Source organism: Vombatus ursinus, unplaced genomic scaffold, assembly GCF_900497805.2.
Source record: "Vombatus ursinus unplaced genomic scaffold, bare-nosed wombat genome assembly UNPS02014926.1, whole genome shotgun sequence".
NCBI classification, from domain to species: domain Eukaryota; kingdom Metazoa; phylum Chordata; class Mammalia; order Diprotodontia; family Vombatidae; genus Vombatus; species Vombatus ursinus.
The window spans coordinates 42321-65704 of record NW_020954704.1 but is presented as its reverse complement, the minus strand read 5'-3'; the positions used below and the strand labels follow the sequence as shown (position 1 = coordinate 65704).

Here is a 23384-nt window from a genome sequence, read left to right as displayed (position 1 = left end):
TGGTTACATTTACTCTCTATGTGATCCTGGGGTGTTCTCTGGGCCTCAGTTTCCTCATATGTAAAAATGAGGTAGCTGAACTAAATGACCTCTAAGGCCCCTTTCTGCTCTAAGTCTATAACCTATTACATACCCATACCATGTGTCAGGCACTGGGCTAGGCTCTAGCCCGGTGGTATATTACCTATGTAATGTAACACAAAAAAGGAATTCTCTTTAAATTTTAAGTCTCATAGGTCTGCGTGCAAAGCAGAAAAGATTGGGAATTTGGGCCTATGGCAATGCACTGTGCCTCTGCATTCTTTACAAATAATTTAGGTTGTAGACAACTTGGAAGTCATAGTACTTATTCCGCAGGTACTATGGACCTATATCACCTGTGTTATTAGGAAGCTATTGATTTTCTCCATTGGTATCACTAATGTCTATGGTAGAACTACTGTCATCTCAGTGACAGGATGTTTTTGTAACATGCATCATCTCTGTGCTGATGATTCTCAAGTACAGGAGGCACAGGGCCTGGAGACAGAAAGACTTGAGTTCAAACCCAGACTCAGACACTTCCTAGCTGTGCAATTCTGAGCAAGTCACTTAATATCTATTAGCTTCAGTTTCCTCACCTGTAAAATGGGCATAATAATAGTATCTACTTCCCGGGGTGATTATGAGGATAAATAATATTCATAAAATGCTTTGCAGTCCTTAAATTTAGTCCTATATAAATGCTATATAAAGTGCTAGATAAATATATAAATTTATGCTATATAAATGCTAGTTATTGTTATTATTACTTATCCAGCACTAACCTCCCTCCTAACCTCCAGCCACACATCTCTCTATTGAACTAGATGTCCAAAACATCTTAAAATCGAAATATCCAAACAAAACTTATTATTTTTTCCCTCTTCCAAATTCCCCTATTACTGTTGAGGATACCATCATCTTCCCAGTCACCCAACCTCACAACGTCCTTGATTATTCATTCTCTCTCACCCCTCATATCCAATTTGTTGTCAAGTCCTATTGATTTTTACCTTCATAACATCTTTCACGTTCACTCCCTTCTCAACCACAGGAATGTAAGAATATTACCATCATTCTGTTGTATACCCTTGTCACTGAATTACTGCAAAATTTTTCTAGTTGGTTCCTTGCCTCAAGTCTCTCCTTACTCCAGTCCATTCTTCACTCAACTGTCAAAGTGAACTTCCTGAAACAAAGGTCTGATCATGTCTTCCTACTTCCATCCCCCATTCAGTAAATTCCAGTGGCTCCCTATCACCTCCAAGATCAAACAGAAAGTTCTCTGTTTGGGAATAAAGCCCTTTATAACCTGGCCTCTCTTACCTTTTTAGTCTTTCTTTCACCCTCCTTCTCCTCATCCCCATATACTCTATGATCCAGTGACACAGGCCTCCTTGCTATTCCTAATTCATCTCCTGACTATATGCATTTTCACTTGCCATCCTTTAAGCCTGGGACTCTCTCCCTCCTCATCTCTACCTCCTGGCCTCCCAGCAGGCCTAGCTGAAATCTCACCTTCTAAAGAAGCCTTTCCATATCCCACTTAATGCTAATGTCTTCCCTCCATTCATTATCTCTGGTTTATCCCTTGTATACACCTTGTTTATACCAGAGTTGTTTGCATGTTATCTCCCCCATTAGACTGTGAGCTCCTTAAGGGCAAAGATTATCTGCGACCTTTCTTTGTATCCCCCAGCATTTAGCACAGTACCTGGCAAAAATAGTAGGTACTTAATGCTTGTTGACTTACTGACATACTAGGTTACATGTGGAACATATGTGGATATTTAGTAGAACGAGCAAAAGGGGCTTGGGGATATCATTCAAGCTGACCACTTCTCAATGCATATCATAAGGAGATACATGTGTGTACATACGTATATGCACATATATATATCTGTCTGTCTAGAGCTCATGCAGGTTATCCTATCTAGTTGGCACTAGAACACTTCACCAAACTCCCAGCCATCTTCTTGCCCACACTGCTGCCATATGCACATTCATCCCTGCCCCCCCCAACACACTCTAGAAAATGTAATCACATCAATACCATTATTGTTTCTCGAACCTCAAGTCCTCAGATTCCCCATGGCTTCACTCACCATCCCTGTGAATTCTCAGATCAAACACTGCCCAATACAATATGTGTTTCCCCTATATGTGTTTTCTCTCCCGTTAGAATATAAGTTCCCTAAGGGCAGAGACTATCTCAGTTTTGTATTTTTATCCCCATCACTTAGTATGGAGTTTGGCAACTCCACACTATTTATTCATTTATAATAATTTATTTTTGTTATAAATTATAAATAAATTATTATTTCTAATTTATATTCATTTATTCATTCAAAAACATACTAGTTATTTGTTTGTTTCCTCTCCATGGGGAAATCTTTTGTCTTTCTGCCCTTGACATTACTCCCCTCTCTGAGGTCTACCAACTGACAAAAACAGAGCTTTAAAAATAACTAAAGAATGTTCATCCATGGGTACCCACCTCCATGAGGAGACTCCCGGATGTCCCAGATGAGAACCCGTCCATCATCTGATGAGCTGGCAAAAACGTTATCATTCACAGGACTCACAGAAAGGCCATAGACTGCATCTTCATGGGCGAATACATCCAAGGTCTCGCTGCTGAGAGACAGAGCAGAAGAAAGAGAGAGACACACACATACGCAGACTTCTACCCTTCTCGCATACATGTTTTGTTTGTGAGGGAAGTTACCAAAATGTAGCAATTATACGATAATTTTTGTGGCTTTTTTCCTTTGGACTAGACCTATTATTTCATTAGTGAGTGAATTCCCCAGAAGGAAATTCTCTCTATCAATACAGCTTATAGTGTCAAAGGGCCATCTAAGGTACTGAAAGGTGAGGATTTGCCCACACAGACAGTTTCAGTCTCCTTTTTTTCTGAGAAGCACGCATCGGTATGACACGAAAAATGACAAACAGGAAGATCCACTTTGGAAGAACTGAATGAACTGATGAAAAGCAAAGTAAGCTGGACTGGGAGAAGAGCTCACACGACCACCACAAGAATGCCGGGAACACCACTGAAAGACTCCAGAGTGCTGATCAGGGATGTAGCCGATGGTAAGCATGCCTGGTCCTTCCCAGAGAGGTAGCGGAAAAAGGTGCAAAATGAGGCATACATTTTCAGCCCTAGACAATGTATTCATTTGTTTTATTTGACTAATACTTATCTGTTCAACAGAAAGAAGGTATAGAATCACTGGGAAATGACAGTGATGTTCTTCCAAAAAAAAAAAAAAAATCCTCCCCAATTTTTAAAAAAATTCTTAAAAATAAAGGATATATTATAGTATTTTAAAACTTTCTTAATGTGCAATAATATTATTGGTTTGCATTTCCTATTAATTGAGCAAAGTCATTCAATTGACCAGCCTGATTTTCACTCTTCTGAAATCCTATAAAACAACATTTGGCTTCTTTTCTTTTCTTTTCTTTTTTTAGGCAATTGGGGTTAAGTGACTTGCCCAGGGTCACACAGCTAGTAAGTGTCAAGTGTTTGGTCTGAGGCCAGATTTGAACTCAGGTCCTCCTGACTTCAGTGCTGGTGCTCTATCCACTGAGCCACCTAGCTGCCCCTAATGTTTGGTTTCTAACAAGGAAAGGAGGGAAGGCATTGAAATTGTCAAATCTGACTGTGATTGAGGGTTTAAAAAAAATATGCTAGAAATTGATTTTACTTAAGCTTCCTTCTTCACCTTTTTAAGTTTTCTCCTAAAAATAATTTTATGGTGACTCTCAAAGCAATATAAAGTCATAAAACTATACCAAGTTCCCTCTTTAGAAGAGGAATTTTGTAGCTTTAATTTTTTTAGAGAGCATTATTTTGGCCTAGAAGAAATCTGCCTCAGTGTTATAGAAGCAATCAATCACCTTCACACACAAACAACCTATTTACCTTTCAACATCATGGAGGATAACTTGTTCATCATTTCCTATAAGGAAGAAAAACAAATGGCTAATAACAAAAGTTTTCTCCATGCACATTTTAAGTTAGCACTTAACAAAAAATTCTTATAAAAATCATCTACTTTGATCTTAAATAGAAGAGTCAACTGGAAAAGTTTTTAAAAATAAATTTGGAGGAGGGATAAGAATGCTATAGTATGTAAAAAGGTCAACAGCAAATAAGGATGACAAAATAATGTTCTCAAAACACATAATCTAGTGAGTTAATTTTAAAAGTAAAGAGAAAGTCATCTGCAAAATGAATTGGTTGGACTATATGACTTAAGAGTCCCTGACAGCTCTCATGTTTTATGATTCTAAATATGTGGGAACATTAGATCCAAGTTTCTCTATTTGCAAATCCCATTTCTTTCTTCTATCAAAAGTTATGTGAGTATTTTACTAACATAAAAATATTTAGTAAATCCTTTTTGTGTATAGTCCTACCTTTGAAGAGGTAATTTGGATGTAAAAAGACACATAATAAATAATTTCCCATTCTATAATGAATGTGTGAGCAATAGGTGTCCAAAGAGGCAGAAGTTAGCAAGTATATGGCTCAAAAGTCATCCTAGTCTCAGCTTTAGTCATGGCCTCTAGCACTGGTAGCAACTAGCAAGGCTGAATCTGCTACTCTAACTCACCCAACATTGAGAAAGTTCGGTCAGGTTGGAAATGGTTTCTATCTGCCTCTTCTGGTAAACACAAATTCATAGCATAACAGTATAACCTTTACCCAGGAGAAATACTTTAAGCAGCCAATAACTTCCTAACATGATAACAGGACATTAAAAAGATCTTCACTGGGCTATCCCCTTTTTCAGGACCCTGGCCACAACGGCTTTCACTTCTTCTTACCTCCAGAAAACACTTTAGTGTTCCCACTGTTGAAAGCCAGGCAGAAGATGTTAGAATGATGCTCTCCCTTCAACTGGACAGGTTTGACTCTGGAGTGGATGGCTTGTTCCATGTGCCACAGCAGAACCCTTCGGTCATCACCTCCTTGGGGAAGAAGACAGGGTCTAGGGTTATGGCAAGAATATACATTATGCAAGATGAAAAGGACAAACAAAACTACACTAAATGAGTTTGCTTGGAGATTTCTAGAGAGCATACATTTGTATGCCTTTTGCCTCTTTGTGAAATACAGGGAAAGCAGAGGTAGAAAGTCAGAGCAGTATCTACTTTCATACATCTACTTTCTCTAACCTCAATTCAACATATCACTGCAAAAGACCCTCATTCCTCACACCTAGAAAAATGTTGTCCAGCTTCTAGTTTCTTCATTGGCTTCCCACTGTCAAATTCTACTTATCTGTCCAGAAGATTAACTTTGATCTTTCCCTTACAGTATTTCTTTTCCTTCTATATTTGCATTTTTGTCTATTTCAATCCTGAGGAGGTTTAAGGAAGACTTAATTTTTATTCTCACTTCTATCCAACAAAAAATTATATATTTAAAGTGAATGGGGCAGACAAGATTCAAAGTCTAAAACATGATTTCCTACCCTGCAAAATTCTAAATCACACAGAACACAAATCTACAATGAAGGGGAAGGATATTAACAATAATAATGATTCACATTTACTTAGCACTTTCCTCACAACAATCCTGCAGAAAAGGTCTTCTAAATATTAGCCTTAGGAATGAAGTTCAAAGAGCTTTAAGTGACTTGCCCAATCCCACAACTACTAAGTGTCACCCCTGGGTCTCTCCCCTAAGTCTACAAGTGGCATTTGCTCTTCCCGCTGAACTGGCTACCTACAAGACAACCTGGCTCCAAGTCTTTCTTCAGGCACTTACCAGCTGAGGTACCCTCAGCAGTCACTTGGCCTCTCTCAGTCTCCATTTCCTCAGCCATAAAATGAGAATAATAACAGAACCTCCCCTATGGGGGTGTTGTACAGACTAAATGTACACACACATATAAAAAAGTAGATTACGGTTAGCTACCACTATGTTTTGCCAAAAATGCCTCATTCTAAAACACCACGTTGAAAATAAAAGCAAAAAAAGTGAAGGAGGAGGAGGAGACATTGAGATTCTGTGAGAGAGGCCATGTTCCTAGAGATGAACAACAACCATAACTGAGAGCATCACTCTGTTTAAACACCAAATCAAATGCAGCCACTCTTGATTCAGGGAAGCTTTGCAAAAGCTTAACTTAGCACAAAGGAAAATAACTACCAACCCAACTGCCCTTGTCTAGTTCCCCACCACATCATCCTTTGTGTTTAGTACCAGACATTCACAAGGTGATTTAATTTTTCAAAGTGAGGCTCTCATAAAGTGTCCTAGGATCATGTGAAATCAACTATCATAAATACTGAGCATGCTGAAGACAATCTGGGTTTAGATTGAAATACCTGAGGCAAAAGGAATTCTTCTGGCATGACTTGTTAAAACCCTCAACAAATGCCTGTTAACTTAAGGGGCTGACTTATATCCTTTAACCCAGCAATACTACTGCTAGACCTATACCCCAAAGAGATCAACTAGACAGGGAAAGCACTCAGTCTACAACAATACGGCAACCGTTTTCTTATTGGCAAAGAACTGGAATGTATTGTAGGAAATGATGAAAGGGATAGTTTGAGTGAAACCTGGGAAGAGCTGTTTGAACTAACGTGAAGTAAACAGATCCAGGAGAACAAGTCCTTCTCTACGTTACCTTAGAGAAGGAAGCCCTATTCAATATGAACAATTTTGGGTAGCATACAACAAATATAATAGATGATCTGAAAAACAGAGTATCGCTTACAAAGTTTTTCTGTCAGACCCTTTAAAGCCCTATCACTCCTAAAGAAGTGAAAAGCTGTTCTCCATGCTGTATTGCTTCAAATCCAGCACCGAAGGGCAGAACAATTCTGCCCCAAAACATGAACAAAGTTTAAAAAGGTCAAATGTAAAACAGGAGGAAGGTCAGCCACTTAAAGTCCTATTGTCCCCTGCAATTCACCTAGCAAATTCATAAATTTTTCATATCATTGTTCAAGGGGGTAGCTAGGTGGGTGCAGTGGATAGAGCACTGGGCCTGGGGTCAGGAAGACCAGAGTTCAAATCTGGCCTCAGACACTTACTAGTTGTGTGACCCCGGGCAAGTCACTTAACTGTGTTTGCCTCAATTCCTCATCTGTAAAATGAGCTGGAGAACGAAATGGAAAACCACACCATTATCTTTGCCAAGAAAACCCCAAATGGGGTCATGAAGGGTTGAATATGGGAAGCAGAAAGCTGGGAAACAATTTTTACAGCCAGTGTCTCTGATAAAGGCCTCATTTCTAAAATATATAGAGAATTGCGTCAAATTGAATACAAATCATTCCCCACTTGATAAATGGTCAAAGGATATGAACCGGCAGTTTTCAGATAAAGAAATTAAAGCTATCTATAGTCATATGAAAAAATGCTCTAAATCACTATTATTAGGATGCGAATCAAAACAACTCTGAGGTACCACATCACACCTATCAGGTTGGCCAACATGACAAAACAGAAAAATGATAAATGTTGGAGAAGATGTGGGAAAATTGGAACATTAATGCATTGTTGGTAGAGTTGTGGACTGATCCAACTATTCTGGAGAGCAATTTGGAACTATGCCCAAAGGGCTACAAAACTGTGCATACCCTTTGACCCAACATTACCACTTCTAGGTTTGTATCCCAAAGAGATCTTAAACTGGGAAAAGGACCCACCATGTACAAAAATACTTATAGCAGCTCTTTTTGTGGTGGCAAAGAATTGGAAATTGAGGGGATGCCCATCAATTGGGGAATGGCTGAACAAGTTGTGGTATATGAATGTGATGGAATATTATTGTTCCATGAGAAATGATGAGCAGGCAGACTCATCTGGAGAAAACCTGGCAGAAAAACCTGGAAAGACTTACACGTACTGATGCTGAGTGAAGTGAGCAGAACCAGAGGGACACTGTACACAGTAACAGCCACATTGTGCTATGACCAACTGTGATAGACTTAGCTCTTCACAGCAATGCAAGCATCTAAGACAATTCCAAAAGACTCACAATGGAAAATGCTATCCACATCCAGAGAAAGAACTATGGAGTCTAAATGCAGATGGAAGCATACTATTTGCTCTACTTTTCTTTTGTTGTTTTGATTTGTTTCTTCTTTCTCGTGATTCCTCCCATTAGTTCTAATTCTTTTTACATCATGACTAATGAGAAAATATGCTTAATATGAATGTATAAAGAAATTGCACGTAGTCTTAAGGAGAGGAGAAAATTTAAAACTCAAAATCTTATGGAAGTGACTGCTGAAAACTAAAAATAAATTAATTATTAAAAAATAAAATAAAAATAAATAAATTATTAAAAATAAATTATATATTATAAATTATGATGATTTATTGATTATATAAATTATTAATATAAATAAATAAAAATAAATAAATTATTTTTAAAATAAATAAATAATTGGGGAAAAAAAAAACAACTGCCTGTTCTTATCCTTTGATCATTTATCCATTAGGGAATGGCTGCTGTTCTTATAAATTTGAATCAATTGCTTACATATTCTTAGATATGCAACCTTTGTCAGGGAAACTTGCTAGAAGGAATTCTTCCTATTTAACTATTTCCCCTCTAATATTAGTAACACTGGTTTTGTTTGAGCCAAAACTCGTTAATGTTATATAATTGAAGTAATCTATTTTATCTTCTGTCATCTTCTCTATTTCCTGTTTAGTTATGAACTCTTTCACTATTTATAGTTGTGAAAAGTATTTTCTTCCTTACTCCTTTAATTTATAGTGTGACGTATGGGCGATCTAAGTTATATGTCCATTTGAAGCTTTTCTTGGTATACGGTGTGAGATGTTGATCTATACACAATTTCTGCAAGACTGCTCTCCAGTTTACCCTGAACTTTTTGTCAAACAGTGAATCCTTACCCCAGCAGTTTGTGTTTATGGAATAATACAATCATTTATGTATTACGTATGTTGAGTACCTAATCTATTCCACAGAGAAACCTCTTTTTTAATCAGTACCAACTGATCCTGATATAACTGCTTTGTAGTACAGTTTGAGATCTGTAACTGATATGTCCCTTTTTCTTCACCATTTTTTTCCATTCTATTCTCTTTAAGATTCTTAAATATCTGTGTCTCCACATGAATTCTATTATTTTTTTCTAGATATATAAAGTAATCCTTTGGTAGTTTGATTGGGACAGGCTAAATAAATTAACTGCCATTTAAAAAAAAACTGGCCCAGTTCACCTAATCAACAATTAATATTTCTCCAATTATTTACTTCTGTCTTTATTTCTATAAAGATCATTTTGGAGTTATATTTACATAGTTCCTGTGTTGATATTTATATAGAGGACTCACAAATATTTTATATATTCTACAGTTATTTTGAATGGAATTTTTCTATCTCTTCTTGCAGGCTTTTACCGGTAATATTAAAGAAATGCTGCTGATTTATATGGATTTATTTTATATTCTGTAATGTTGTTGAATTTATTTTCGATTAATTTTTAGATGGCTCTCTAGGGTCCCCAAGTAAACTATATCTATTCACCTTTGTGTGTGTGTGTATATATATATGTATATATATATGTATATATGTGTGTGTATATATATATATATGTATATAAAATGTGATTGTTTTGCCCCCTCTATTCCTGAAATTTCTTCTTCTTCCCTTATTGTCATGGCTGGTATTTCTATAAAATATGATAAATAGCAGTAGTAATAATGTATATTTTTGTTTTACACCAATTTTACTGGAAAGACATTTAACATTCTTCATTACATATAATGTCTCCTGGATTTAAATAAATACTATTTACCAGACTAAGGAAAGGACCATTTATTCCCGAGCTTTTGGGTGGTTTTTAGCAGGAAGAAGTATTGCATTTTGTCAAAAGCATTTTTAATATCTAATGCTATAACAATGTGGTTTTTATTATGTGGATATTTATATGGCTTGTTATGTTTATGGTTTTCCTTATATTGAACACCAAATTCCTGCTATAAATCCAACCTGGTCATATTGTATAATCTTTTTAACATGTTGTAAACTTTTTGCACATATTTTATTTAGTACTTTTCGTGTTGATGCTCATCAGGGATATTAGTCTACCGTTTTCCTTCTGTGCTTTGTCTTACTCTAAAACATATTGTGTCAAAGGAAGAATTTGAAGGGTCTCTTCCTTTCCTATTTTTGCAAAGGGTTTATGTAATATTGGAATTCTCTGAACGTATGATAGAGCTCACTTGAAAATATATTTAGTCTGTTGGAGAAGCTGTGGGAAAATTGGAACACTAATGCATTGTTGGTGGAGTTGCAAAACAATCCAACCATTTTGGAGAGCAAAGGGCTACAAAAATGTGCATACCCTTTGACCCAGCAATAGCACTTCTAGGGCTATATCTCAGAGAGATCATACAAATGAGAAAAGGAACTACATGTACAAAAATATTTATAATAGCTCTTTTTGTGGTGGCAAAGAATTGGAAATTGAGAGGATGCCCATCAATTGGGGAATGGCTGAACAACTTGTGGTATATGAATGTAATGGAATACTACTGTGCTATAAGAAATAATGAACAGGCTGACTTCAGAAAAACCTGGAAAAGACTTGTATGGTCTGATGCTGAGTGAAATGAGCAGAAACAAGAGAACATTGTACACAGTAACAGCCACGTTGTGCGATGACTAATATTGATAGACTCAACCCTTCTCAGCAATACAAGGATCTAAGACATCTCCAAAGGCCTTGTGATGGAAAATGCTATCCACATCCAAAGTACACCTTCTTGGGGGAGGTGGGGAGGGAGAGGGAGAGGGAGAAAAATTTAAAACTCAAAAGCTTATGGAAGTGATTGTTGATAATTCAAAATAAATTAATTAAAATTTTTTTAAAAAAAGAAAATATATTTAGTCCTGAGTTTTTCCCCCCTTTGTGAGGTCATTAGTAAATTGTTCAATTTGTTTTCTAATAAAGGGGTTCTCAGAATAGGTTGGTGTTGCATGGCCTGAGGGCATGCTTTGTATTCAGAAGCAAGGGTGCAGTGAAGTTGTTGGATGCAGCACTGGCAAGGGCTGCCATAAACACTTCACATTCCTTATGCATTTGATTTTGAATTAATTTTTGGCCGTTGCACGCTCAGAAACCTTTTATTGTTGCCAAATTTTTCAAGACCTCATATGGGATCGCGACCCACAGTTTAAGAAGTGCTGATTTAAATAACCTATCTCTTATTCTTTCAATCTGGCTATTTTCTATTTTTTGCAAATACTCATCCACTTAGTTGTAGTACCACTCCACCACTACTCAATAAACTTCAGTGGCTCCCTATCACTTTCTTTTCTTTTCTTTGGTGAGGCAATCGAGGTTAAGTGACTTGCCCAAGGTCACACAGCTAGTAAGTGTCAAGTGTCTGAGGTCACATTTGAACTCAGGTCCTCCTGACTCCAAGGCCAGAGTTCTACTCACTGTGCCACCTAGCTGCCCTTCCCTATTACTTTCAAGATCAAATACAAAATCCTCTATTTGTCATTCAAAACTTTTCATAAACTAGCCTCCCTCTATCTTTCCTGTAAGTCTTCTTATACCTTACTCCCTCTTCCATGTACTCTCCAATTCGGGGACATTAGCCTCCTTTCTGTTGTACAACTAAGACACTTCACTTTTCAACTCTGGGCATTTTATCTGGCTGTCCCCCATGCTTAGAATGTTCTTTCTCATCTCCTGGCTTCCTTCAAGTCCTACCTAAAATCCCATCTTCTAAAGGAACCCTTTCCCAATTCACTTCTAGTGCCTTCCTTCTGTTATTTTCTTTTTATCCTGAACATAGCTTGTTAGTACATATTTCTTGCTTGTTAAGAGCGACTTGGGGGCAGAGACTGTCTTTTGCCTCTTTGTATCTCTAGTACTTAGCACAGTACCTGGCACATAGTAACACTTAATAAATGCTTATTGACTAACTGACCATTTAATCTATTAGTTTTATTGACATACAATTGGGCAAAATAGTTTCTAATAGTTTTCTTTATTTCATCTTCAATGGATGTGAACTCTTTTTCATTGTCATACAATTTGGTTTTCCTCTGTAAAAAAAAATCAAACTAGCTATTTATCTGTTTCATCATTTTTTTCAGAAGACCAACTTCCAATCTTATTTACCAATGCTATAGTGGTTTTTTTTTTGGAGTGGGGGAGGGGGGGAATGCTTTCAATTTTATTATCTTTCTTTGCTTTTCAGAATAGAGTTTTTATTTAAATGGCCACTTTTCTACTTTAAACAAATCGTATGACTAATTCATTTCTATCTTTTGTTGAAGAGTGTTTAGAGGCATATATTTTCCCTTAAGAACTACTTTAACTTGCTTACCATAAGTTTTGGCATATTGTTTCATTGTTATCATTTTCTTTGATGAAATTTTCTATTATTTCTGGTTTGTTTTTTTATCTACCAATTCTTTAGATTCCAATTAGTATCCAATGAATTTTTAATCTTTCCTTCAGGGGCCTTTTATTAAATATATTTTTAATTGCATTATGATTAGTGGGTTTATTTCTGCTTTTTTAATGCCCCAATACATGATCACTTTTTGTAAAGGCACCAACCAAGCACAGCTAAGAAATACTTAACTCCTTTCTGTTCCCATTCAGTAATCACCAGAAATATATCATCAATCAATCAACAAGTATTTATTAAGTCCCCATTACATGTCAGACACTGCTTGGTACTGGGGATACAAGTACAAAGAATGAAACAATCCCTACTTTCAATGAGCTTGTATTCCAATAGAGACAAGTGCCTATAAAATATATACAACATTGCATGTTTGTATACATATGTATACATATATGTGTGCACATGCATGCACACATGTACACACACAAAGTAGATCGTTTGGGAGGGAGGATAAGGACAGGAAGGCTTCATATAGAAAATTATGCCTGAGCTGTATCTTAAAGATAATGGATTCTGTGAGGTATACTTAAGGAAGGAGAACATTCCAAGCATGGGAGAAGACCAGTGTAAAGGTACAGAAATAGGTGTCTTCACAGTGTCACTCATGAAGAAGAGAGAAAAGGCTAGTTTGGCTGAGCAGCAGAGTTCAGGAAGAGAAGTATCAGGAGGCTGGAAAGCTAGGTTGGGCAGATTGTATAGGGCTTTAAGAGAGAGAAAAGGAATTTATATTTTATCCTAGAAGAAACCATCAGAGTAGTCTGAGTACTGAAGGCAGATCTGTGGTTAAGGCTTTGGCATCAGTGGGGAGGACAGACTAGACTAGCGAATAGAGACTAGGTGACAGGGATACGAGAAGGCTATTACAATAAGGTAGGTGAAAAATGGTGAAAACCTAAATGTGCTATCTATGAGTGGATAGAAGCACCTGAAAGTGTGATGTTGTGAAGGAAGACACAAACAGCAAAATTTGGCAACTGATTGGATATGCTGCGTAAGGGAAAGTGAGATGTCCAGGAAAATATTAAGTTTACCAACCTGAAACACTGGAAAGATGGTGGTACCTTTGATAGAGGCAGAGAAATTTGGAAGAGGAGAGGGCTTTTATGGGGAAAATGAGTTCAGTTTTAGACAGGATGAGTTTAAGATGTTTCCAGAACATCCAGTTTGAAATGGATGATTCAAGACTGAGCTAGAGGGAGAGACAATAGAGAGCAAAGAGTATTCTGACTCCCCATCTTAGATCAGTGTGAAGAGGGTAAGGGTTCTAGTCAAGTCTTTAACTTCTTTCTCTCTTGCTTATCTTTTAATTTGATTTGTCTCACCTTGTTAATTCTGTTCTTCAAAGGCAGCTGAACCTTTCTCTGAAAAAGGCCCTTCTGATTTTGGATTCATTTCTACACTAAAGTCAGCTACTCAATCAATAAGCATTTATTAAGCACTTTCTATGTGCCAAGCACTGTAGATACAATGAAAGGCAAAACTGTGGTCTTTGCTTTCAAGAAGCTCACGTTCTAATTTTGGAGATAATATGAAAAAAAAAATGTACATTCAGGATATATACATAGGTTAGTGGCTTTTGGGGAACAGTTCCAAATTGTCTTCCAGAAACATTAGACCAATTCACACCACCATTTCTCTAATTACTAGAGATTTGGAGGATTTTTGTTTCATATACTTACTGATAGCTTAGATTTCTTCCTTTGAAAACTGCCTGACTGCCTGTTCCTATCATTTGACCATTTATCTATTGGAGAATGGCTGTTGTTCACATGCAGTCGAATGAGTTAACTATATATCTTAAATATGAAATCTTCAACAAAGAAACTTGATACAAAGATTTCTTTTCCCATTTAACTGTTTCCCTTCTAATATTAACAACACTAGTTTTGTTTATGCCAAAAAGTGCATGCTCTAAAACTGTTTTTGTCACGACACTATTTCTCAAAAAACTCAAAGTCAAAAGGAGACACTAGCAAAGTCCTAAGAAATACTACTATGAGACAAGTAAGATATTTCTTATTTTCTTACTTAGCCTCCCCATTTTACAGAAAAGGAAAACTAAGGCACAAAGACTAAAAGGCTTTGCTCTATAATCTTCAATGAGCACCTGCATGCAAAACTGTCCTAGTGGAACCTAAACTCTTTAGCTACTAGACCAACTACACAGGAAAAAAAAAAAAATCTTTTGGTTCTCTCTTGTAAGAACTATCTAGTCTTTTACTCATTCAGGTTTTCCCTTTCTCAAGTTCTATTATTTTTACTAATTTTTTTCCTTCCTAGGTGTAGACTACCAGTTTCATAGAGGTATAGAAAAAGGTTTTGTTTCATTTCCAATACCATTCCTAACACTAACTAACACTATGATTGCCTTTCTGGCCACAGCTACACATTGGGCTTATGCCTTCAGACAACAGTCTATGATGGCTATCAGGGCCTTTTTCCGGGCCAGAAATAACATCCCTAAGCACAGCATCCTTATGAATTACCTTGAACTTGCTCGCAATGAACTCCTTTATCACCTTTAACTACACTCATAATAACTAGAAATTTCTGTAGCTTCCCTTCCACAAGCTGTGGCATTTCACCACACAGAAGAGCTTTGTATCAATGGCAAAATCTACTAGATTTCTCTTATTTCTCACAGCTCATTTATTAAAATATTTTTAAGGGGCAGCTGAGTGCACAGTGGGTAGAGCTCCAGCCTTGGAGTGAGGAGAACCTGAGTTCAAATCTGACCTCAGACACATGACACTTACTAGCTGTATGATCCTGGACAAGTCACTTAGCCCCAGCTGCCTCACCAAAAAGCAAAAAAAAGAAAAAGATCAGTTCTTAACACTGATGTGTGTATTAATCATCTGCTAACTATTCTAAGTCAAATAAAATAGGAATATCAGGCATGGAGAAGAAAAGTAGAGGCAGGTCACATTGGCCATATTTTCCTCTAAGAGCGGCTAAAGAGAGTTCACTACTGCTTAATGCTGTAAGTAGGAAAATGTATTCAGTAGATGGTTACCTCCTATAAAATACTAAAATTACTTTGTATCCTTCCTTTCTTGAGTTTGTTGTATTTTCCCACCAGTGAGCTCATCTTCAAAATGTCAAAAGAAAGTCAAAGTCTCAAAGAAGAATTTTATCTTTGTTTTGATGATTCAAAGATGTGCAATTTCACTTATGTGGGGGCTTCCTTACGAATAAAGAAAGCTGTACCCTTTGTTGTAGCAGGTGTTTTTAAGAGATGGTATAGCCAACAAATTCATTACCTTCAGCTCACCTGGTGATAAAGCCTCTCCAAAGTTGGCTAAGCTGGTCCTTGGACTGTAGGCAACAGTCACTCAGCTCCTACTAAGCCATTTTACAGAGGTGGACATTGAAATACTGCGAGATCAAAAGATTTGCCCCAATGTTGTAGCAGAGACAAGAGCCCTGGCATGCTGACTCTGGAATCAGTATTCTTTCCACTGAATTACAAGTACTAAAGTAGCAGCAGCATCTGCAACAGCTGAGAAATTGAGGTGAAAAAATTTAAAGTAGCTCACCCACCGATAAAGAAGGTATTGAATTAAGCAGGGGTCTTACATCATGACAGAATATGCTAACCCCTAAGCAATGTTTCCTCCATAAGCTGGAGGAGAGAAGAACCTAGAAAGAACAACTTTAACTACACAAGGTTCTAAAACCACAGTAGGGACAACAGCTGCCTGGCAAATGCTTGACTAATAGATGGCTAGACTGGTTGCTCTCTAGAATCTAACAAGTATCTTTTCCCCCGAAAGAAGCTGCAGTCTGAGAGGCAATCCTTTGAGGGAGTGATACCTGGGACTCTCTAAAGTCACTTAACCTCTCTAGGCCATAATTTCCAGTAAAATGAGGGGACTGGGCCAGAAGGACTCTGAGGTCACTCTCAGCTCCATAGCTATGGATATGAACATCTGGATTTCATCAGTGTGATTCCTACATTTCGCAATCCTTCTAGGCCTTCTTATCCTGTTAAGTTTTCGTACAGGTTTTCTCAAAAATCCTCCTCAGATGATCAACATACTAGCTTTCTCTTATTCTTTCAGTAGACCAGGAACCCCATACCCATCTATTTGATTTCATCCTTGATACCTGACCTTTTACAAAGGTCCTTTTACAAATCCACACTACTATCGATGACGATGGCTTTTACAACACTTCTTATAAGTAAATCCTCCTTAGCCTACCTTGAATCTTTACAATGCCCTTTGGGTTACTTGGAAATTTAACTTCTGAGATTCCAGTGTTCCATGATTTATAACCATGTAACATTAATAGGCATATATCAGTGTTTAAAAAAAAAAAAGATGAGGTGCTTGCTGAATTGAGTGGTTTGGAATCACTGAAGACTCTGTGTAGTTTCATAAACGAAATTCCACTGGATATCCTTCTACTATTCAATTCCCAGCACAACTCATTATCTATAGTGCTTATACAATACAAATGGATTGAAGCTGGGAAGACTTGTATGAACTTATATAAGGTTGAAGTGAAAAGAATCAGGAAGACACTTTATACCTAACAATACCACCATAAAAACAAACAACTTTGAACAACCAACCGTAATTTCATAACTGATGATGAAGCATGCTAATCAACTCCTGACAGAGCGATGGGCTCAGGGTGCAGAATGAGACACATATTTTTTTTAACATGGTCAACGCAAGAATTTGTTTTGCTTGGTTATACATTTGTTATGAGATTTATTTTTATCTTTTCTTTTTCCAGTGAGGGTGGAGGCTGTAGAAGGGACAGAAGATAGATTTTTGTTCACTGAATAATTGAATTTACATTTAAAAATGAATAGGTTGATAGATGATTTGATGCACTGCCCATCCAACTGCATGTCAAACTGAGCAAGATGTATTTTTCATCCACTTTGTGGGTGAATGGTTATATCAAACTTTTTCACATTACTGTGAATTTCATCCTTGATACTGTTAGAGACTTTCATCTATGACTACGAAGATTTGAAGAATCTTGCCATTAATAAGGAATCTTTCTTTTGCTTGAATTTTATGTAGGACATCTTCTATGACATGGCAGGCATCCACTAAAGAACTATTCTATTGCATCAGTGAAATACTCCCTACCACCAAGGAACTCACATTTTATTGAAGGGAAAACAACATGTGCACCAATAAATATAAAACATATACAAATGCAAAATAATCCTGGGGTGGGAGGATAGCAATAATACCTAAGGTAAATCAAGAAAAGCCTATACTAGAGGTAGCACCTCTGATTTGAGCCTCTAAAGGAACCAGGGATTTCAGAGTGGAGCGAAGAGGTAGAAGGTCATGGGCAGGGAATGGCAAATAGGTTACAAGTCCATGAAGGAGAGAAATGTGAAGTCAACCTAGAAGAAGGGAACCGAATTGTTGCTTAGTCGTTTTTCAGTCATGTCTAACTTTTCATAACCCTATTTGGGATTTTCTTGGCAAAGACACTAGAGTGGTTTGCCATTTCCTTCTCCAGATCATTTTACAGAAGAGGAACTTAGACAAACAGGCTTAAGTGACTTGCCCAGGGTATCTGAGGCCAGATTTGAACTTAGGAAGAGTACTTCCCAACTCCAGGCCCTGCATTCTATCCACTATGCGGCCTAGCAGCCCTCACAACCAGACTGTGAGGAGCTTTAAATGCTAAACAAAGGAGTTTGTATATTGTTCTAGAGGCAATAGGGAGTCACCAGAGCATCTTAAGCAAAGGAATGACTTAAGTCATTAAGTAAGGGCCATGCTGAGGGAACAGAGCTCTGCAGATTAGGGCAAGGAGTTACTTATAAAGAGAACCTTTTAGAAAAATTGAGTTGAAGGAGGTTAAAAATCCAGATAAGTTAATTCAGGGCACATGGGCCATCAGGCCAAGAACAGAACAGAAGGAAAATAAGACAGGAAGAACATAGCTAGAGACACCATAATCTGTAAGTGCTGATGAAAAGGCAGCACAGTTTAGGCCATCATTTACCTAAATGATGTAGCTAAATGCCTTTTACCTGAAGACCTAGTCAGATGTTCCTGTAGGCTAGGACACTGGCTAAACTGATGAGATAGGAAATGGTTTTTAGTAGGAGTCAAAATGGTAGTGAGAAGGGTCTGGTACTACTACTCAGACAGAAAATGGAAGGACTTTTCTCTTCCAGAGATCAAAAGGAAAAGTCAGAAAAACAAGTCTGGGAAATAAAAAGTACAGGTAGACTGGCAAAATTCAAAATCCCGTGTATGGACATCACAGAATGAATTTACAGAACGAAAAAGAGGAGAAACAAAGGACACCTTTAATGCATTAAACTTATGCCAAAGCAAGTAATATGAAACTATGTGTGATCATTTATTTAGCTATGATTTGTACCCTGAAATTCCTTCACATCATTCTAAAGTTGTACACCTGAACCCATTATACAAGCTCTACTACTGCGGACAGGGTAGAGAATCCATTAGAGAAGAGAAAATAGGAAAAATGTATGAACCCAAAGGAATTTGGTGTTTGAAGGAAACTTCCTTATTCTGTTTTGAGTGGTAGAAGCCTTGCTTTGTCACAACTCTCATTAAAGCACCTTTCCCTATGTTCAAGCAAAAAAGATCTTAACTTCCTGAATGTTATTTTTTGCCTGGATCTATCATTTCACTGGTGTAGAAACTCCCTCTACCAATGAAGATGGTCTTAGTCTTAAGAGTTTTAGAGCTGCCAAGAGCACTCTATGGTCACTGAGTACGTATATATGTATCAGATGTAGGACTTGAGGTATTTCTGATTCCAAGGCTAGTCTTTCAACAACTATGCCAGACTGCTTTCCCCCCAAAGAATTTGGGAGGTGGCTGGGGGAAAATTACAAATGCTTGGAAAAACACTCATGGTCTTCCAGTCTATATCAAACGAATTAACATGTAAAGAACATTGCAAACTTTAAGGGGCTATATAAATGCTAGCTATTATTATTATATGGTCCAGCACCATCCATAAATGGCTCAAAAGACTAAAAGGCAAAACAGATCACCTTACCATGTGTGTTAAAGTTTGAAACTATCTGTCTCCTTAATAGGAAAAGAGGCTAGTTTTTTTTTTTTTTTACACAGAATAAGATTCTGGCTCTTCAGAGACAGTTTTCTACACTGCCTCTTAGCATATAACCATTTGTGCTAAAGGGAAATAGTCCCTTTAGGAGGCGTTATAGAAATCCTATAAAACAGAATCTCCTAATGAGAGCTAACAGTTTACATGACAAATAGAATTTCTGAATGTAGGACACATCCTGGGACTAGGGACACCCTAAATATCAAATGATGAATAGCAGCCAGAGAGGATAAGCAGGATACTGAGAAGGAATTTCTAAATCTCCAAAAGTAGCAAGAGACTAAAAGGATCATGAGTGAAGAGATCATGTCATTGGTGGACATCTTAATCCTCAGTCCTATATGATAAAGGGATTAGCTTTTTCACAGCAGGAAATATGGTCTTTTGACCATAAATTTCTCCTGTTTATAGCAGACTCTCATCTACACATGAAGGCATATTTACCTAGCTTTTGCAAAGCTCCATAAAATAACAGCTATCAGCATAAAACAGCTCTCTACTTCCATATGTGAAACAATACAAAGTTGTCTTCTCTGGTGGAAAGCTTATATTGATTGGTTTAATCAAGTCATGATTGAACATACCAGGCCACTTTGTATCTCTGCAAAAGTGGGCATACTGCAGAGAGGTCAACTCTGTGGATAAACGGGGAGTTGAAGCTGGCTACAAATCATCAAGATTTCTGCCACTTTTCAATAGTATATCTAAAGTGAAACATAGGTTCCAGATAGTCTGGTATAGTATAGTGATTAGAGATACCTGGACTGGGCCAAACTACTACTGAGAGAAACATAACGATCTCTGAGGCTTGGAGGAATCACTTGCCTTTAAGCGGTAGATAGATATAACACAAGATATAAGTGGAACTTGGGTCTCCAACATCTGGACCTACAAAGAATTCCTTCTCCTGGAAAATATTCTTGACACAAAGAGCAGATTTTCACTCCCTATTCCCCAGACATGTTCACAATATGTTCAACATCTTCCTTGACATCTAGCCCAGAGATCATGTCCTGAAAGTTTTTAACCAGTACTACTCTGGAGCCTCAGTAACCGTCCTAGATGATGACTGCCACACCTGGCTGCATCCAAGCTTCACTTCATCCATTTCCTATTCCCCAGTCATCACATTCACAATCTAGCTAGCCAACTTACCACAGCCTACCCCATCCCTACCACTTCACTTCCCCTTCTCCCTCCATCCCCAATTCTGGAACTACAATCAAATAAACTTTTCCAACTGTTCTTGGAAGGGGTATATCAATCTCTTCCCCAATGGCTACAGACCATCCAAAGCAGCCCCTCCAAAGCGCTCCATTGCTTGCCACTACTCTTCTAATTACTATTGTCTCTCCCCCATCTGAAAATAAGTCCCTTGGGGGCACAGACAAGTTTTGCTTTTTTATTTGTATACCCAATGCTTGAAACAGTTCTTAATAAATGCTTTTTCATTCATTCATTTTTCAAGATAAGAATGGGCCAAGGATGGACTCAAATGAGCTAAAGAAATCATGACTGGAACTTAGGACATAAATTTTAATCTCATCTTTGCCCATGAATTTGTTTCTTCATCTATCAAATGAGGAGACTAGACTGAAATGATCCCTTCTAAGCATGAACTTTCTATGATTCTGACACAAACCCTCAACAACTCAAACTTTTATGACCTCACCAAAAACCTCTTCCTTTTATCTCAAACCTATCTTTCCAACTTTCTCTGGCCTATACTCTTTCTCCACATATGTGCATGGCACTTTCTAGCCACCATAGCTTTGCCATCCTGCCTCACCTCATTATACCTGGAACCTTTTCCTCTTTTGCTGGTTGAAATCCTACCTGTCTTTGAAACTTCATTCAAATACTGTATCCTCTGTAAAGCCTTCCCTGAAGTCACCCCAGCAAGAAATGACATTTACATTCTATGAACTCATAGTATTATGTTTATATATCAGTCTTTTTTGGGGGGAGGGGGGAGGTGAGGCAATTGACTTGCCCAGAGTCACACAACTAGTAAGTGTTATGTGTCTGAGGCCACATTTGAACTCAGGTCCTCCTAACTCCTGGGTTGGTGATCTATCTGCTGTGCCACCTAGCTGCCCCTATATATCAGTCTTAATGAGTTTATCATATTACATTTTGTTACAATTATTTAAACACATGGCTTACCTTCCCTACTAGGATGTAAGCTCCTTAAGAGCAAGAACCATGACATCCTATTTAACTTTCTACCTCAGCAGCTAACAGTGTTGTTCTTTTATATTTGTATTACATTTATTTCCAAATATATTTGCCCCCCTATCCATTGAGCTTTCCCTTGTAACAAAAATTCAAAAGAAAAAAATAAAGTTCAACACATTCTAAACCAAGACTAACAAGATGCACAATATTCTACACTCAAAGTCTCCCAGCCCTGCAGTGCAAAGACGGAAGTGCATCTACTCAACTCTTTCCCAGGGCTTTCAGTTTCATTTCATTTTTCCTTCCATTTCCACTGTCGTCACTGTGTATTTTGTTTCCTGGTTCTGCTTACTTCATTCCAGATCAGTTCATATAAGTCTTCCCATGTTTCCTCTGTCTGTCACATGGAGCAATAATATTTCATTCCACTCACAGATCACAATTTGCTTACTCAATCTCCAATAGATGGCCACCCACTTTGTTTCTAATTCTCTGCCCCCACAAAAAAAGTAGTATGATATTTTATGTATAGTATATGATGTACAAGTATTTGCTTATTTTTCTGGGATGTAAAGTCTAGTATTAGGCAACAGCTGACCTGGGAATTTAACCTAGGTACTTAAGACAGTCCAGTAATCATATCTCATCATTCTATAGAATGAAATTATAGCTCTAATCCAGCCTAGCTTTATAGTTGGGAAACCACAACTTTTATAAACCCTTTTCAGAACACGGCAATTAAAGCTCCTTGAGAGCAGGGACTACTTGATATTGTCACTATTTTCCACAGCACTTAGCACAGTGCCTTTTACACAATAGGCACTTAACAAATATTGTTGTTGCATTCAACATTCTATTATTCTAGATACATTCTGAATGTCATGTGGATACTCCAAGAAGCTAAACAGCTAAATATAATTTTGATAACTGGACATTTTCTTTTTATTAAGAAAAAAAGGGGGAGGAGCCAAGATGGCGGAGTAAAAGCAGTGACTTGCTTGAGCTCTCCCCCAAACCCTTCCAAATACCTACAAAAAATGGCTCTAAACAAATTCTAAAGCAGCAGAACCCACAAAAAGACAGAGTGAAACAAATTTCCAGCCAAAGACAGCCCAGATGGCTGATCTGAAAGGTATATCGCCCCGGCCTGGGAGAGGAGCGCAGTTCAGTGTGGGCACGCAGGCCGCGGCGACCCTAGACCAGGCCTGAGAGGACTGAATCACGGGCAGCTGTGGCAGTTTCCAGACTTCTCAACCCAGGAACGCCAAAGACAACTTAGAAGGTCAGTGGGAAAAGTCTGTGACAGCGGTGGTGAGAGAGGAGCGCAGGATCCCAGTCCCATTCCTTGAGGCAGCAGATGCTTCCTGAGCTTCTGGCCCACAGACTGAGGGGGAATTGAATGGCTGATCAGAGGGGGATTGCAGGGATCTCTCTGCTGGTGCAGGATTCTCTTGCTTTGCCCGTGCTTGGATCTGGGTCACAGTTCTGGGTGGCAGTCCTGGGGCAAGGAGGAGAGCTGGCATGGTGGAGCTTGTAGTGGCTGTGGAGAGGAAACTCTTCTCATAGGTGCAAGACAGAAAAGAGTGCTCATAGACCACAGCTCAGGCCAGGAAAGGAGTAAACACCTCGCCCTTGATCATAGCAC

The 23384-nt window shown here is 37.9% G+C and overlaps 1 protein-coding gene across 2 annotated transcripts in view; it reads right to left on the bottom strand.

Annotated features, from left to right (window-relative positions):
* The window catches only part of DCAF5 (DDB1 and CUL4 associated factor 5), a 129481-nt gene that overhangs the window by 88866 nt on the left and 17231 nt on the right, over positions 1-23384 (bottom strand). Inside the window, exons 2-4 of one of the 2 annotated variants that reach the window (XM_027843726.1) lie at positions 4864-5007; positions 3956-3992; positions 2519-2658 (exon numbers count right to left, since the gene is read on the bottom strand). In XM_027843726.1, coding sequence (XP_027699527.1) covers positions 2519-2658; positions 3956-3992; positions 4864-5007 — 321 coding nt within the window. The remainder of the gene's footprint in view (positions 1-2518; positions 2659-3955; positions 3993-4863; positions 5008-23384) is intronic. The other variant, XM_027843727.1, reaches the window with a different exon arrangement.